This window comes from Mustela lutreola, chromosome 6 (assembly GCF_030435805.1).
Source record: "Mustela lutreola isolate mMusLut2 chromosome 6, mMusLut2.pri, whole genome shotgun sequence".
Classification (NCBI taxonomy): domain Eukaryota; kingdom Metazoa; phylum Chordata; class Mammalia; order Carnivora; family Mustelidae; genus Mustela; species Mustela lutreola.
The window spans coordinates 71,039,863-71,055,091 of NC_081295.1; the positions used below are offsets into that span (position 1 = coordinate 71,039,863).

The window sequence follows — 15,229 nt, forward strand, 5'->3', positions numbered from 1 at the left end:
GAACTGAGCAAGAGCTGCACATACCAGCCCTGTCCTTCTCTCTATCTTGCCCAGCAGCCATCAGGAAGGAGACTGGCAGAAACTGGAAGGCTCCAGAGAAGGACTTAGGTGCCAAAAATGGGGATCTTCATGTGAAAAAGCTGGCTCTCTGTTTTCTTATCAAATGGTGAAATCCACTCGTCTCTAAGTCCCACCCATGAAAACAATTAACTTTTTAAGCGTTTTTTCTTAAAGAATACAGCCAGTCAAGGACCTGACATTTGATCTGGCTGAAGAGAACTCCTGGCTCCTCACTGGGATCTGTGGCTACACTTGACGTTACCAGTCTCCAACAGAACAAACTGGATCCACCTTCCTGAACATTCCTTGACCCTGTGAAGGTACAATCTGATCTTCTTTGTAAGATTACTTCTCTTTCTGCATCCTAGATTAAAAGGATTTGCTTCTGTACTTTTCTTCTGAAAAGTCTATATCTAATACAATCCCATCAGAAAACATTAATCTGCAAGTTTTCAGGGAAAAAAAAAGAGCATACTATTGAAGAATGAGGTGCCATATTCAGAAGAAATCACTCTATGATTTACGACAGACTTTTAATATTTCGAGTGTGTGCTGGGAGAAAGAACAGAGTTACAACATAGTAACTGTCAGTCACAAAGAGAAATTCTTCCATCAATTAAAGGAAAAAGACTGGATAAACATTGACAAAGACGCACAGCTGTTTTATTTGCATATTCCTATGGTCTGACTAATTACAGGACCTCATAAGTTAAATATCTGTCTACGTTTCCATCCAAGATATCTTAGAACAAAGACAAAACTCCACCAGAGTACACTCACTTTTATTCGGTGATCATCCGTGTCCGCAACTGTTGCTACTCTAATAAACATAGGATTTCTTTTGTCTATGACTTCAAGCTTCATTTTCTTCTGAAATCCATGTGGAGGTTTCTGCCATACAGAAAAGTTTACATGGTAAGATTCAGAGGAAGAGAAGGTGGGCTCCGTGTCACAAAGACAGCATAAGATGAGCTATTTACAGAATCAACCTTCTAACTCGCAAGTTCCTACAATAGCTTTGGACCTTTCCCTCCCTATCAAAAAGCACAATCCCAAATCACAGGGCCAAACCCTGAGGCAATAGAAACAGCCAGAGCACCCAACCACAGGAGCAAAACAGAAAGCAAAAGATCTTAAGATAAAATTCAAAATGCTTCAGTTATGCAAGAAGTTTTTCTCATTAGTGAGAAGAAGGCTTCTTGGCAAAAATCAACAAGCATTTAAATAATTTACAGAAAAAGAGGGAAGAACTTTAAAGTGACAGAGAAGTGACACAGAGATTAGAAATGATCAGACCAAAAAGCAGATGTCTTTAAAAAAAGGAAAATTAGCCATCAAAACATACAAGATGGAATCCGTCCTGTAAAAACAGAAATGAGTAAGGAGGACCTTTGCTGCTAGACCTTAGCTACCTATGCCTCAGTCCTCAGCAGAAACCTGCAAACCTCGAAAAAAGTGGCAAGCTGCAGAAGGCAAGGTGACTATTAATATTAGGCAAATTGCTTAACTTTTCTGAGCTTCACACCCCTGTTCTTTAAATTGGGTATAACAAAACAGTGGCTCTGAAAATTAAGTGTGAAAATTATGTAAAGGATAAAAAACAATCAATGCAAGGCACCTGAAGGCCAAACTAGAGAAGTCATAGTTATCTCTTTGGTATCATTGTGACAGGAGACATGCAGGCAGATACTGATGTGATTTTATCCAGTTCAAAGCAAACTGCAATGCAAGTTCTTCTTTGTAACAGCTTGAGTTGAAGTCAGAGAGTCAGGTAAAAATTCTTAAGTAGGTCATAACTCTATTCATTTTTAAATCCTAAATTTACTATCAGATATGCTGTTTTTACATGGCTTTTCTTTATGTAATATGCTTTTTTCTTTCAAAAATTTTGATGTTCTTTTCTATATTTGGGCCCATACCTCTAATTAATTCTATCATTAAAAACTCTAGCAATTTATACGCAAGAAAATCACTTAAAGAAAAGTGAGGTTTATGACAGACTAATTATGTGACATTAAAATATTTTTTAAATACTTAATATGGTTTTCTTTAAATTCACAGAAAACTAGAAATTATAAAAGAAGCTTTTAGAAATAAAAATTTTTTTTTTTTATAAACCCCCTAGAAATAAAAAATTTTTTAAATACATTTCATTACTTATTTTTCCCTTGCAAAGAAATGAGGTTTACTTTGAATCTTACCGAGTTATATGTAAGATGCAATGACTCCAGTTAGAAAGATACTATTAAAATAAGCAGGTGACCTTGTATTTTGATAATTAAACATGCTGATTAATAGCAATAAAATGAAAAACAGCAACTCAGCTTGCCATAAACAAATCTAAAGGAACGGTTAAATACAATTTTCATTAGAAAATATCCTATCTTGTTTTGGTTTTTCAGAACATCTACCTGGAAAAATAGAAGTTTGCCATAAGACCACAACAACTCATTCCATACCTATTTTCCAAGGAGACAGGTCCAAAATGAAAGTATTTTCTGGATGCAAACAACAAAAACCCCAGTAATAACTTTGACTTTCACAATTGTAAGAAGTCAAAAACATCTTCTGTGGTCTTCTGTTTCCCTCCCTTTCCTCTTCTGGTTCACTTGTACTCTCTGTTTCTGTTCTTGAATTTCAATGAATGTACACCATTGCCAACACAAATTAATCAAATAGTGTAAAACAGATTAACTCACCACTTTGAAAGCTCTTGCAGGAGCAGGTAAAGAATTGGTTTCTTCTAAGTATTTATCCCAAGAAAAATGTTTCACATTTGGATAACCTAAGAAAGAAAAAAGTAAATCCTGTCAGGTTTCACCAAAATGATAGTGAGAACCACAAACTGACCTGTAAAATTAGGATATATTATTACTATAACCTAAGAAATTATGTTCCTATCCCACATAATCACTTTAAACTGAATAATACACTCAGAACTGTTTAATAACTATATTACTTTCATCTTGATCAAGACTCCTCTATTACCTTTTAAATGAAAATTTAAGATATACATATACATATAATTTATATCCTCAGGTAAGTCCTATATACAGATACACACAAACAAAAGTACCCTTTACTGTCCAATTCTACTAATCTAGGAAAATCTCATGTATATACAGACAATGCACAGTTGTTCGTTATGTGTCATATATATAATACATAGGGAATAGAAAGCACTTGTTAAGAAGAATGAGGCAGATTTACATACACTAATATGTGACATATTCCAGATATATCATCATATTATTAGGTCAAACAAACAAAAATCAAGTCATAGGTAGGGTTTTTTTTTTTTTTTAGGTTTATTTTATTTTTAGAGAGTGTGAATGTAGAGAGACGCAGTGAGGGAGGGAGAGGGAATGGGAGAGAGAATCCCAAGCAGACTACATGCTGAGCTCAGAGCCCTACAGCGCGGGGGGCTCAATCTCACAACCTTGAGTAAAACCAAGGATGGGGAAGCCCAACCAGCTGAGTCACCCAAGTGCCCCAGGTCATGGAACAGTGTTCAAAGAATATGTAGAAATAACTATTCCTCTTTCCTCTGGCCTCCTTTTGTTTCCTCCAGAGTCCAAAATCCATTAGGCAGGCATGAGCAGGAATTAACATAAAGAGGACTGGAAAAAATAGGTAAATATACTGAGATAAAAGAAGGCAGACTTCTTACCGACTGAAAAAAGAGGTATAAATAGACAAAGTAGGAAACTAGAATAAACTTAGGGGTCTTTGATATGAATTGGAGCTAAGGATATAAATTCATTGTTTTCAATGTCTAAATAGATACATAAATATATTTTAAAAATATTTTTACATGAGTGTGTTTCCTAACTATGTCATCTGAGAGGACAGAAGTAGTATCATACCAGCAGCAAGAAGCACACCTACTTCAGATTTTAGTTTGAATCAGGGAAAGTACAAAATAAGCCTAGCTATACCAGAAAGTAGGAAGTTCTCAAAAAATGATTAGAACATGTCAAAGGACATAGTAACAGCTTAAAGGGACTCCTACAGCCAAATGTGAGAAAATCTGGACATGGAAGTAAATAATACTGGTTAGAGATTATAACTCATTGATAAAAACAGTAATGTATGAGTCCATGCAGAGATAAATAAATTAACTGAATGAATAAATGCAAAGATGAAAAAGTTATTTTTTATAGAAGAATATCAGCTAATTATGTACAAGGAATAGAAAATTAGCATTTAGCAGCTGTCAGAATAATAATTCGTACTAGAAATATCAACAGATGTTAAAACTAGTGAGTAATGCTGGGATGAAGTACAGGATATTTATACAATCTCAAATTATCTCTCTACAAAATACTTATTAATTAGAGAGGGAAAAAAATTATGTTAGTGAAGAAGCCTGGCAAACACCATCTTTTTTTTTTTTTTTTAAGATTTTTAAAATTTATTTTAGAGAGAGTGTATATGTACACACAAGCAGGGGGAGGGGCAGAGGGAGAAAGAGAGAGAATCCTCAAGTAGACTCTGAATAGAGCAGAGAGCCCAATGCAGGGCTCAATCCCAGGACCCTGAGATCATGACCTGAGCCAAATCAAGACTTGGATGCTTAACCGACTAAGCCACCCAAATGCCCCTGGCAAACACCACCTTGATCAATTAATGTTAAAAAATCAAGGAATGAGACAAACTGACTTCGTATGCCACCTGAGAGGATGCAGTGAGCACACAGCACCGTTTCTGTGATATTCCTGCCCAAATATATAACCCGGATCTAATAAAGTGGAAATGCTAAGCATATCCAAATTAAGTGGCATCCTACAAAATGACTAATCTGTGGGGCTCCTGGATGGCTCAGTTAGTTAAGTGTCTGACTTCAGCTCAGCTCATCATCTCAGGGTCCTGGAATCAGAGCCCCACATCAGGCTCCAAGCTCAGCGAGGAGTCTATCTGTCCCTCGATCTCTCCCCTGGCTCATGCACTCACTCTGTTGCTCAAATAAATAAATTATACATAAAATCTTTAAAATACAACAACAAAATGACTAATCTGTAATCCTTAAACATACTTACATGAAAGTAAAAAAAAAACGTAACTGAAGGGGAGTAGAGGGATGTAACACCTGAGTGCAATGTCTGATCCTTTTAGAACAAATGACATCACTGATAAGACTGAGGAACTTGAATGGGTCTTTGGGTCAAGGGCATAGATGATTTCTACTATTCTTGTACCTTTTCTGTACCTTGAAGTTGTTTCAAAATAAAGGTTTAAGACTAAGTATTATGCAACCATATCTCTATGAATACAAATATTTTACAATATATTTTAAGGACCGTATCTTGCAAAATTTTAGTAATATTAAAGCTGACTGCACATGCATAGAAATCTGTATACAGAGAGGCAAAAAGATTCTTCTGGAGAGAGAGAGGGACAAACTCTTAAACTATTATGAGAGCGAACAGCCATTACCTCTATTTTCACTCTCAAGTTTTCAGAACAAGCATGTATTAATGTACAATTGGATAATTCAAAAGAAAATAATTTTAAAAGTCACCAAGACTTTAATTTTGGAAAAACAACAGTAGACATGCTACATGTTTCAAAGAAAACATGAACATGGGGCGTCTAGCAGGGCAGCTGAGAGGACTGATCAAGGATGTGGCAAGGGTGGCCGAAGGGGCAGCTGCCTCTGGGAGGAAAAAGGACGGGAGAAAGCGTATCTTTGTTGTCAGCGTTTGGTACTTTTGAACATGAAGTTCGGATTGTTAAAATTTGTCAAAAAGCTATGGCTTTTCTCTTCCACTAAGTTATAAAAGTCCACAGAAGGAGACCGATGACTTGGTTATCTGCCTCCCAATGTAAGTCAACAACAATGCCTGACACCAGCCCTTCCCACAGTACTTAAGCCAGTGCTGTGAAGACATAACGAGGAACCTCCTGTTCACTGGTTCTCTTGTCAGATCTCTGATTATGACCAAAAAGGTGGGAAAGAAAGGAAAAAATGGATCAAGACTAAATTGGGCAATCTAAAAGAATCCTCCAAGCAACTCAGATGCTAACAGTGGCACACAGGTAACTATGCCATCACCATTCACCGGCTCCTAACACTACGTAAGCCGTGGGACACAGGAGAGCCATCCGGGAAAAATCTTCCGGGCAGCTCGACCGTTGAGCCATGAAACTGTTAATATCTTGCTTTAACACTTCATTGTTTATGCTAATGCCCTTTCATCTTCAAGACAGCTCCATAAATCAGTAAAGGACAGGGGCTTTTGTCCCTTCACACAGGAGAAAAGTCAGAAAGCAGAAAAGACTCATCTCAGCCATCCCTAGCATGACAGAAGTGGTCCCCTGGGTGAGTAAATGATCAGAGACTAAGACATGGTACCGAGGAATTGGAGACAACCTGCAATCAGCTGTTGGAACGGAATGAAACAAGTACTGGAAGCTCCAAGCTGAGTCTTTGCTGCCATCAACATCCACAAATCAGCTCTAAGCAAACTAAGCAGCTATCCTTTGCCTGTGACAACGGAAGTTGTCATCACTCACACAAGTACCCATAAGTAACCACACACACACAAGACAGTGACACTTTCCACCAGCCGATACCCCTGCCTTTTCACCCAGGTGGCTCCTTCGAAAGGCATATGCTTGGAAACCTGCTGTCTTGATTATGCACATGAAAATAAACTCAACGTGACCGAGGACAGAGAGCCCATTTGTCAGCCTTACACCATTCACTCTCAAAGTGGCGTGAGGAAGCGGAGAGGGGGCCACAGGGCTGGAAGCAGACACTGAAGTATCTATATAGCACAGAGAACAGAGAAGAGGTACTACCAGCAAAAAGGTGCAAAATCAATTTTGGAAACAACAACCCAAGAGAAAAAGGAAAAGTGAGTATGTGAGTTCTGAGCCAGGTTATTAAAAAAAAAAAAAAAACAAAAAAACAAAAAACCTGAAGCCTCAAGTTCTCACTTAAACGTGAGCACTGTGTGTTTCTCAGAACGGACTCACATGTGGGTCAAGGCTCCATCCACAGTGCTGTCCCCTATGCCCATTTCTCTATGTTCATTAAAGCTTTAGACAATTCACTTCTGTGGTTAGACAATATATTTCAATGTAGATTAATGCAAGGTCTAGAAATGAATTTCAACTTGAGAAATAAAAGACCTTTTAAAAGAAGAACTTGGGGCACCTGAGTAGCTCAGTGGGTTAAGTGCCTGCCTTCAGTTCTGGTCGTGATCTCAGGGCCCTGGGGCTGAGCCCCCACAAGCTCCCTGCTCAGCAGGGAGTCTGCTTCTCCCTCTCCCTGTGTCCTTCCCCCCAGACCACACGTATGTATGTGCTCTCTCTCTAATAAATAAACTCTTTTAAAAAATTAAAAAAAATAAAAATAAAAGAACTTATCTTCCAAAGAAGACAACCTTTGATACTCTGTTATGGACTAAACCAATGTATATACTTCCAGACTGGAGGTCAGCAAACTGCCACTTGCAGGCCAGCTGCCTGTTCTTTGCAAATGAAGTTTTACTCAGACGTAACTACGTTCATTCGTTTCTGTATCATTTAGGGCTGCTAAAACTGAATCGAGTAGTTATGACAGAGATCATATGGCCTACAAAGTCATAAATATGTTCTATCTGGCCCTTTATGGAAAAAGTTTGCAGACTCCTGATGCATATGAAAAATAATATTAGACAATAAGGGGCACCTGGTGGCTCAGTCGGTTAAGCGTCTGCCTTTGCCTCAAGGTCATGATCCCAGGATCCTGGGATTGAGCCCTGCATCAGGTTTCCTGCTCGGCAGGGAGCCTGCTCCTCCCTCTGCCTGCTGTTCCCCCTAATTCTGATCTCTCTCTGAGAGATAAGTAGATAAAATCTTTTAAAAAATAGCAGACACATAATAAATACAAACCTGGTGGAGTAATAAGTGTTCTTCTATGTTCTTTACACCAACCAACTGGATGAATATGTGGACTTGATGCTTCACACCTGTAGTTATATAAACCACAAAACTGTAATTACCAGGATAAATTCTCAGATACAAGTAAATGTGTACATAAATAATCATATACACAAGCAAGCTAAAATTATTCAGCATCTGTAAGGACAAACATGTAAAAAGCAGGAAGCTTGATCACCCTCAAAAAGCAAAGCGTACTATTTCTATCATCTGTCACAATGGCAGAGACCAGGTATTAAGACGGGGTAGCCCCTTCCTATCCTCACTCTCTTCTCCCCTCTGCCATCTTTCCTTCAGTCAAGCTTGTATTTTCATAAGACTCTTCAGCAGCATGCATTATGTGGCATCTGAGTCCTTGCTCCTGATCAAACCTGTTCTATGTACTCGAGAACTTAACGTGCAACATTCATTTGCTCGCTCGTTCATTTTAAACACTGAGCAGTTACAATGCATCAGACACTAGCACAGACAAGGAGGATACAGTAGCACATAAAACATGTACAAAGTTCCTGCCTCCGCAGGATCGCAGGATCTTCAGTATACCGGGAAGAGACAAGAAATAAATTAATAAAATATGTACTCTGGAGGCAGAACACTATGTGGACAGGAAGTGGAAGAAAGAGGCAGAGAGCAAAAATGGAAAAACCCTTTATACAGTAGAGTCAAAGGGGCTTCTCAAATAAGGTGACACCTAAAGAAAGTGAAGAAAGAGAACTGCGCCACTCAAATGCATAAGAAAAAAGCCATTTCAGGCAGAAGGAACAGCAAGTAACAAGGCTATGAATTGGGAGTCTCAGGGCTATGTCAGGAATAGACTGAGGAAAGCAGAGAATAGGCAATAATATCAGGAAGGGTCTTTAGGCATGATAAGGTCTTGGGATCTTACTTAGAGTAAAATGATGTTCACTAAAATATCATGCATGGGGTTTTAGGCAGAAGAGTGGCATAATCTAATTTATGTTTTGAAGTAATTATTCTGATTGCTTGGCAGACAATTAAGCACACTGGAAATGAGATGAGGCTCTTAGAATGCCTTTTCCAGAGTTGATGAGGGTGACCTGGACCAAAGTGCTGCTGATAAAGGTAATAAGAAGTGATCATGTTTTTAGGTCTATACTTTAAAGAAAAAACCAACAGAATATGCTGGTGCATTTGATACAGAATGTGAGTGATGTGAAGAAGTCAAAAACATTCCAAGGTCTAGGGCATGGGCCACAGGAAGAATGCAGGACCATTTCCCGAGATGGGAAGACTGCAGACATGGTCTTTAGCATTGCGAATGGTGAAAAGTTTTGTTATCAACATATGTTTGACAAATAGGTTAAGAAGTCAAAGAGATAATGAGCACAAAAATCTGGAGTTCAAAGACAAGATCAAGGGTAAAAACACAAATGTGAAAGTGAGTCATCAGCATTTCGGATGATATTTAAAGTCATGAACAGAGACGAGGCCATCTGGTCAATGAATACAGAGAGAGAATAGAAGAGGTAGGAGGGAAAGACGTTCATGAAGAAATGTCTAGAAAATAAGTGAAGGGAAGAAAGAAAGAAGTCAATGCTGAGTCAAAATCAAAGAAGAGAAGAAACCAGAATTGATCACTGGATTTACCAATGTAAAGGTCTTTAGCATTCTTGACAAGGGTGTTCTGATGGAATTGGGGATAAGATAGGACAGACACTATGGAGTGTTATGCTTCCATCAGAAAGGATGAATACCCATCTTTTGTAGCAACATGGACGGGACTGGAAGAGATGATGCTGAGTGAAATAAGTCAAGCAGAGAGAGTCAATTTATGGTTTCACTTATTTTGTGGAGCATAACAAATAGTATGGAGGACAAGGGGAGATGGAGAGGAGAAGGGAGTTGAGGTAAATTGGAAGGGGAGTTGAACCATGAGAGACTATGGACTCTGAAAAACAATCTGAGGGGTTTGAAGGGGCGGGGGTAGGAGGTCTGGGGAACCAGGGGTATTGGAGAGGGCACGGATTGCACAGAGCACTGGGTATGGTGCAAAAATAATGAATACTGTTACGCTGAAAATAAATAAAAAAAAAAAGAAATTGCCATGAAAATTTGGAAAAAAAATTGGAAAAAATTGGAAAAAAATTGGAAAAAAAAATGAAAGGACAGAAACTGGAATAGGGAGGGTTGGTTTTTTAAAAAGTATTTATCTATTTTAGGTGGGGAGATGGGGAGGAGCACAGGGTGAAGGAGGGAGAGAGATACTCGAGCAGACTGCGCTGAGCACAGAGCCTGGGTTTGATCCCATGACCCTGAGAGCAAGACCTGAGCCCAACCAAGAAGTCAGACAGACGCTCAACTGTCCACACCACCCAGGCACCCCTGGAATAGAGTGGGTTTAAGAGTAAAATGGATGGATGACAAATGGAGTCGACATGCTTTAGGAGCTGTTTTAAAAGGAAACCAAGAGCAAAAGGAATCTTACTGCTTTTGTTTTTGTTTGTCTTAAGTTGGGAAATCCAGAGGGGAAAGCTGAGTGAGGCATATATGGAAATTTTCTGTACTTTTTTATTTTCAAGTAAACTCTATCCCCCAACAGGGGGCTCAAAGTCACAACTCTGAGATCAAGAGTTGCATTCCCTACTGACTGAGCCAGGTGCCCTCCTCTGTACTATTTTTTAAGTTTAGAATTGCTTTAAAAATGTTTAGAATTGCTTTAAAATAAAACTCTTTAAAAAAGATGGGAAGTATTACTTCATTTATTCAAGAACTATATGCTGAGCAATGACCATGATAAGGGTAGTGTTCTAGGTGGTAGGTCTACCAGGGGTATCAAAAACCCCCAAATCCCTTCTCTTATTTGGATACTGATAAGAATAATTTAGCAGAGAGGGATGACCTATTGATGCAGAAGAGAGAAATGACTCAGTGAGAGGGAATGGAATCTCTGGCATGAGAGTGGGCTCCTAAGGCACAGACAGGCACTGCACCCAACAATCACAGAGAGGGTTTGGTCTATGGGCAGAGAATATACCCACCAGACAAGACAGTGGGAGCACCCAGAGATCTCTGCTGGCGGTCTTTTTTCTCACTGACCAGGAAACAAAGTTATCAGTTGAGGGAGGGTAGGGAAGGAAGTGAGAGAGGTTTGAAGGAAACAATGGAGTGGACTTTAGTGATCTGGAAGAACGACGGGAATCTGTTGAGCAGGATTATGGGAAAGCATTAATGCCCACCTGACGTTAGCAGTCATGAATGGGACTTTAGACGAGTGAGCACCTTGCACCTTTCTCTAGCTACATTCAATCACTCATAGTGGGCACAAAGTTAGTTCACTCAAGTGGGCACAAAATTAGTTCAACCAGGGTTGGGATTTTGCCAGGCAAACACAATATAAGGCAGAGGAGGCTACAGTTACAATGGAGGAGTTATATAACAGGATTATATAATAAATGTATAGGCACCTAAAGACACATGACAATTAAAGTCTGTTTAAAAAAAGTTGTAGAATATTTCTTATTGGAGTTTTCAAAGTTAAAGGGTGTAATGAAGCTTAAAAAAATCAGGGCTAAATGATTGAGAGATTTAATGCATCATTAGTGTATTAAAGACTGTCAAGTTATATCATAAACAAACAAGTTTCAAATTATTTAACCTAGCATTTCCTAAAAATATTTAACTATAAAATAGTGCTTTAGTGGACAGTCCATTAACATCATGTGGAATGCTAGTGTTCTGCAGAACACAGTTTGGAAAATGTTGGTCTAAAGGATGCCAAGAAGTCCAGTCTTGCTCTATTAACCAGATCCACTGAGTCTGTCCTAAAAGATCAGGAAATCTCAACACACTCCTCTCTGAATGGAAAAAGAAAAGTCAGAAAGGTAACACAGTGGCTAGAGTTTCTGGTGAGTAAAAAAGTCTTATGACTAGTGAAAAACAAAGAACTTTCTAAAAAATGCTCTAAGTGAATGAGATCAATATATAGTCACCTCTTTACAAACCAACTTTCAAATTAGTAGCCCTGAACAGTATCAAAGTGAGTTGATAGAGCCCCCATTTTTTTTTAAAGATCTTATATTTATTTGACAGAGAGCGATCACAAGTAGGCAGAGAGCCAGGCAAAGAAGGGGTGGGGGGCAGGAAGCAGGCTCTCTGCTGAGCAGAGAGCCCAATGTGGGGCTTGATCCCAGGACCCTGAGATCATGACCTGAGCCGAAGGCAGAGGCTTAACCCACTGAGCCGTGCAGGTGCCCTGAGCCCCAATTTTTTTTTTTAAAGATTTTATTTATTTATTTGACAGAGAGAGATCACAAGTAGGCAGAGAGAGAGAGAGAGGAGGAAGCAGGCTCCCTGCTGAGCAGAGAGCCCGATGCGGGACTCGATTCCAGGACCCTGAGATCATGACCTGAGCCGAAGGCAGCGGCTTAACCCACTGAGCCACCCAGGCGCCCCTGAGCCCCAATTTTTAGTGTGGATATTTCTCAGAATTATTTCAGTGAAATATACCTTTAAATTTATAGTTAAAGGTTTCTACCTTTCTCTTCTTTTATTCACTTGTTATCTCCTACCACCCTTCCCCACACCAGTACTTCTCTTAATCTATGTATTAGGGTTATGTATATATGTGTATGTCATTATTTTAGAAATCTGAAAACAAAACAAACACTGCTAGGTCAATGCTAAGTCCATACAAAACTGGTACATATCTTACAATGATATAATTTCATAAAATATATTTTAATATATAATTCCCTAAAATACATTCTGTTGTGGGAATATACACTGGTGTAGCCACTGTGGAAAACAATATGGACATTCCTAAAAAAATTAAAAGCAGGGTGCTTGGGTGGCTCAGTGGGTTAAGCCTCTGCCTTCAGTTCAGGTCATGATCCCAGGGTCCTGGGATTGAGTCCCGAGTCGGCTCTCTGCTCAGCAGGGAGCCTGCTTCCTCAACACCCCCACCTGTCTCTCTGTCTACTTGTGATCTCTCTCTCTCTCAAATACATAAATAACGTCTTTTAAAAAAATTAAAAACAGAAATATCATATGATCCAGTAAATCACTCTTGGGTATTTACCCAAAGAATACAAAAACACTATACGGGTACACTTATGTTTATCACAGCATTATTTACAATAGTCAAATTATGGAAGCAGCCCAAGTGTCCAACAATTGATGAATGGATAAAGATATGGTAAATATATATAATGGAATATTATTAAGCCATAAAGAGTTAAATTATCCCATTTGCAACAATATGGATAGAGCTAAAGAGTGTAATGCTAAGCAAAGTAAGTCAAATTTGAGAGAGACAAATGCCACATTTCACTCCTATGTGGAATTTAAGGGAAAAAAAGGGGAGGGGGGTAGGGAAACCAAAAAACACTCTTAACTACAGAGCACAAACTTATGGTTTCCAGAGGGGAGGTGGGTGGGGGGCATAGGGGAACCAGGTGAAGGGGATTAGGGATACACTTTTCTTGATGACCCCTGAGTAATGTGTGTAATTGCTGAGTCACTGCATTGTATACCTGAAACTAATATAACACTGTATGTTAACTACACTGGAAATGAATAAAATAAAAACATTGTTATAAATTATATAAACAAGGCTATAAAACTCTATTTCCAGATACTCTACTCTTTACTTAGACACTCATTTGGTTATGGATTATTACTGATTATGTATTGCCTCTATTTCAGAGAAATTCTTATTTTATTTTAGAGAAAGGCAATAATTCACATAGCGCTCATGAAAAATAATAAAAAGAAAACATATACAACATTTGTCTAATTTCTTTCTTCCCAATCTAATACAGCTAGCAAATAGTTTTTATAATTACCTGCCAGGCTCATGGTGATTACAGTAAGAACTGCAACATTACTAATTCTTTCGATTTTATTGCATTTCTCTATAAACTGCAATTAAGAAAAATACTATGGTATATCTCAGCGATACATTCCTGTACTACTCGAATTTTATGTAAGGTTTTAATGCTGCCTAAATACTGATCAAAGTTACCATTTAAAATCAACAGGAAACCATCTCAGTAGAGAAAACAGAAATGGCCCTGTTTTCATCTATTGTACTCACACTCTGCCCATCAGCCAACACTTCATTGAGAAGGAAGTTGGAAGCCTGTGAAATCCTTTCTGCTACTACTACTGTCAAAGAAGTCATCTCTTAGTCCCATCTAGTGTTCAAAAGCAGAAACGGAACCAGAAAGAAATGTAATTATAGACGAATGACTGATGGTGAGATGTTTGAGCTGTTGATCATTGTACCCCCCCTCCTTCGTTCTTTTGGGTTTCTAAAAAATCATCAAGGAAGTCCATGTCAAACACTTTTTTAAGTCCATTTCAGGGGCACCTGGGTGGCTTAGCTGGTGAAGTGTTGGTGAAGGGTCCCGACTCTTGATTTCAGTTCAGGTTATGATCTCAGGGTCATGAGACGGAGCCTGTGTTGGGTTCTGTACTTAGTGGGGAGTCTTCTTGGGGGATTCTCTCTCTGCCCCTCCCGCTGCTTGCACAAAGTCATGTGCTCTCTCAAAAATAAATAAATAAATCTCAATTAAAAAAAAAAAGTCCATTTCATAAGCGAGTGAAAATTATTCATGAAGACTCCTAAGATCCAGTCAGACCTCGACAGGTAGACTTCGAAAAGGTCAGAATCCAAAGAAATCACTCACGAAAAACTTATGTTAATATAATGATAAAGAGAGTAGATGCTAAGATATTGATTTTATGAAAACAGAAAGAGGTTAAGAGATTTCACCAAGACTTTCAGGTGAAAAGAAAGAGATACTGGTTTTCTCAAATCACAGCCAAAAGCTCAACAAAATGCATGCGCTCCGGACTCTGCAAATCTAGGCAGAGAGTCAAACAAGAACATTTCAAGATGCTCACTTAAGGAAAATACTAAAGTCTTCATTTCAAGCAATAATGGTCCAGATTCTTTGAAGAAATACATACCACTTGGCCTTGCCTACTCCCTGAATTCAGAGCATGATGACTCCCTTTATTTCCCAGAACCCTGCTTTCCTGGTTTGGGTCTGCGCCAATTCTCAGGGGCCTCCGTTACTCTGTGTTTCACTACTAAACCCCAAACATCATCAGGCTGAGTTAAGTAGTTCTTTTCATCCCTAATTCATTTCCAAGCCCATTCCCCATAGCAGCTGTTTTTAATATTATTAATTTGCTTTAAGCTTAAAACGTGATTTTTCACTAAAAGTGAAACTTGGGAAAGAGAAAGGAGATGCCACATCATTATGTTTCTCTC

General features: G+C 38.7%; 1 protein-coding gene across 8 annotated transcripts in view; it reads right to left on the reverse strand.

The window, feature by feature from the left end:
* The window catches only part of L3MBTL3 (L3MBTL histone methyl-lysine binding protein 3), a 111,286-nt gene that overhangs the window by 46,427 nt on the left and 49,630 nt on the right, over positions 1-15,229 (reverse strand). For all 8 annotated transcript variants that reach the window (XM_059177582.1, XM_059177575.1, XM_059177577.1 and 5 more), the window contains 3 exons: positions 7,942-8,018; positions 2,760-2,845; positions 841-951 (listed from right to left, as the gene is read on the reverse strand). In XM_059177582.1, coding sequence (XP_059033565.1) covers positions 841-951; positions 2,760-2,845; positions 7,942-8,018 — 274 coding nt within the window. The remainder of the gene's footprint in view (positions 1-840; positions 952-2,759; positions 2,846-7,941; positions 8,019-15,229) is intronic.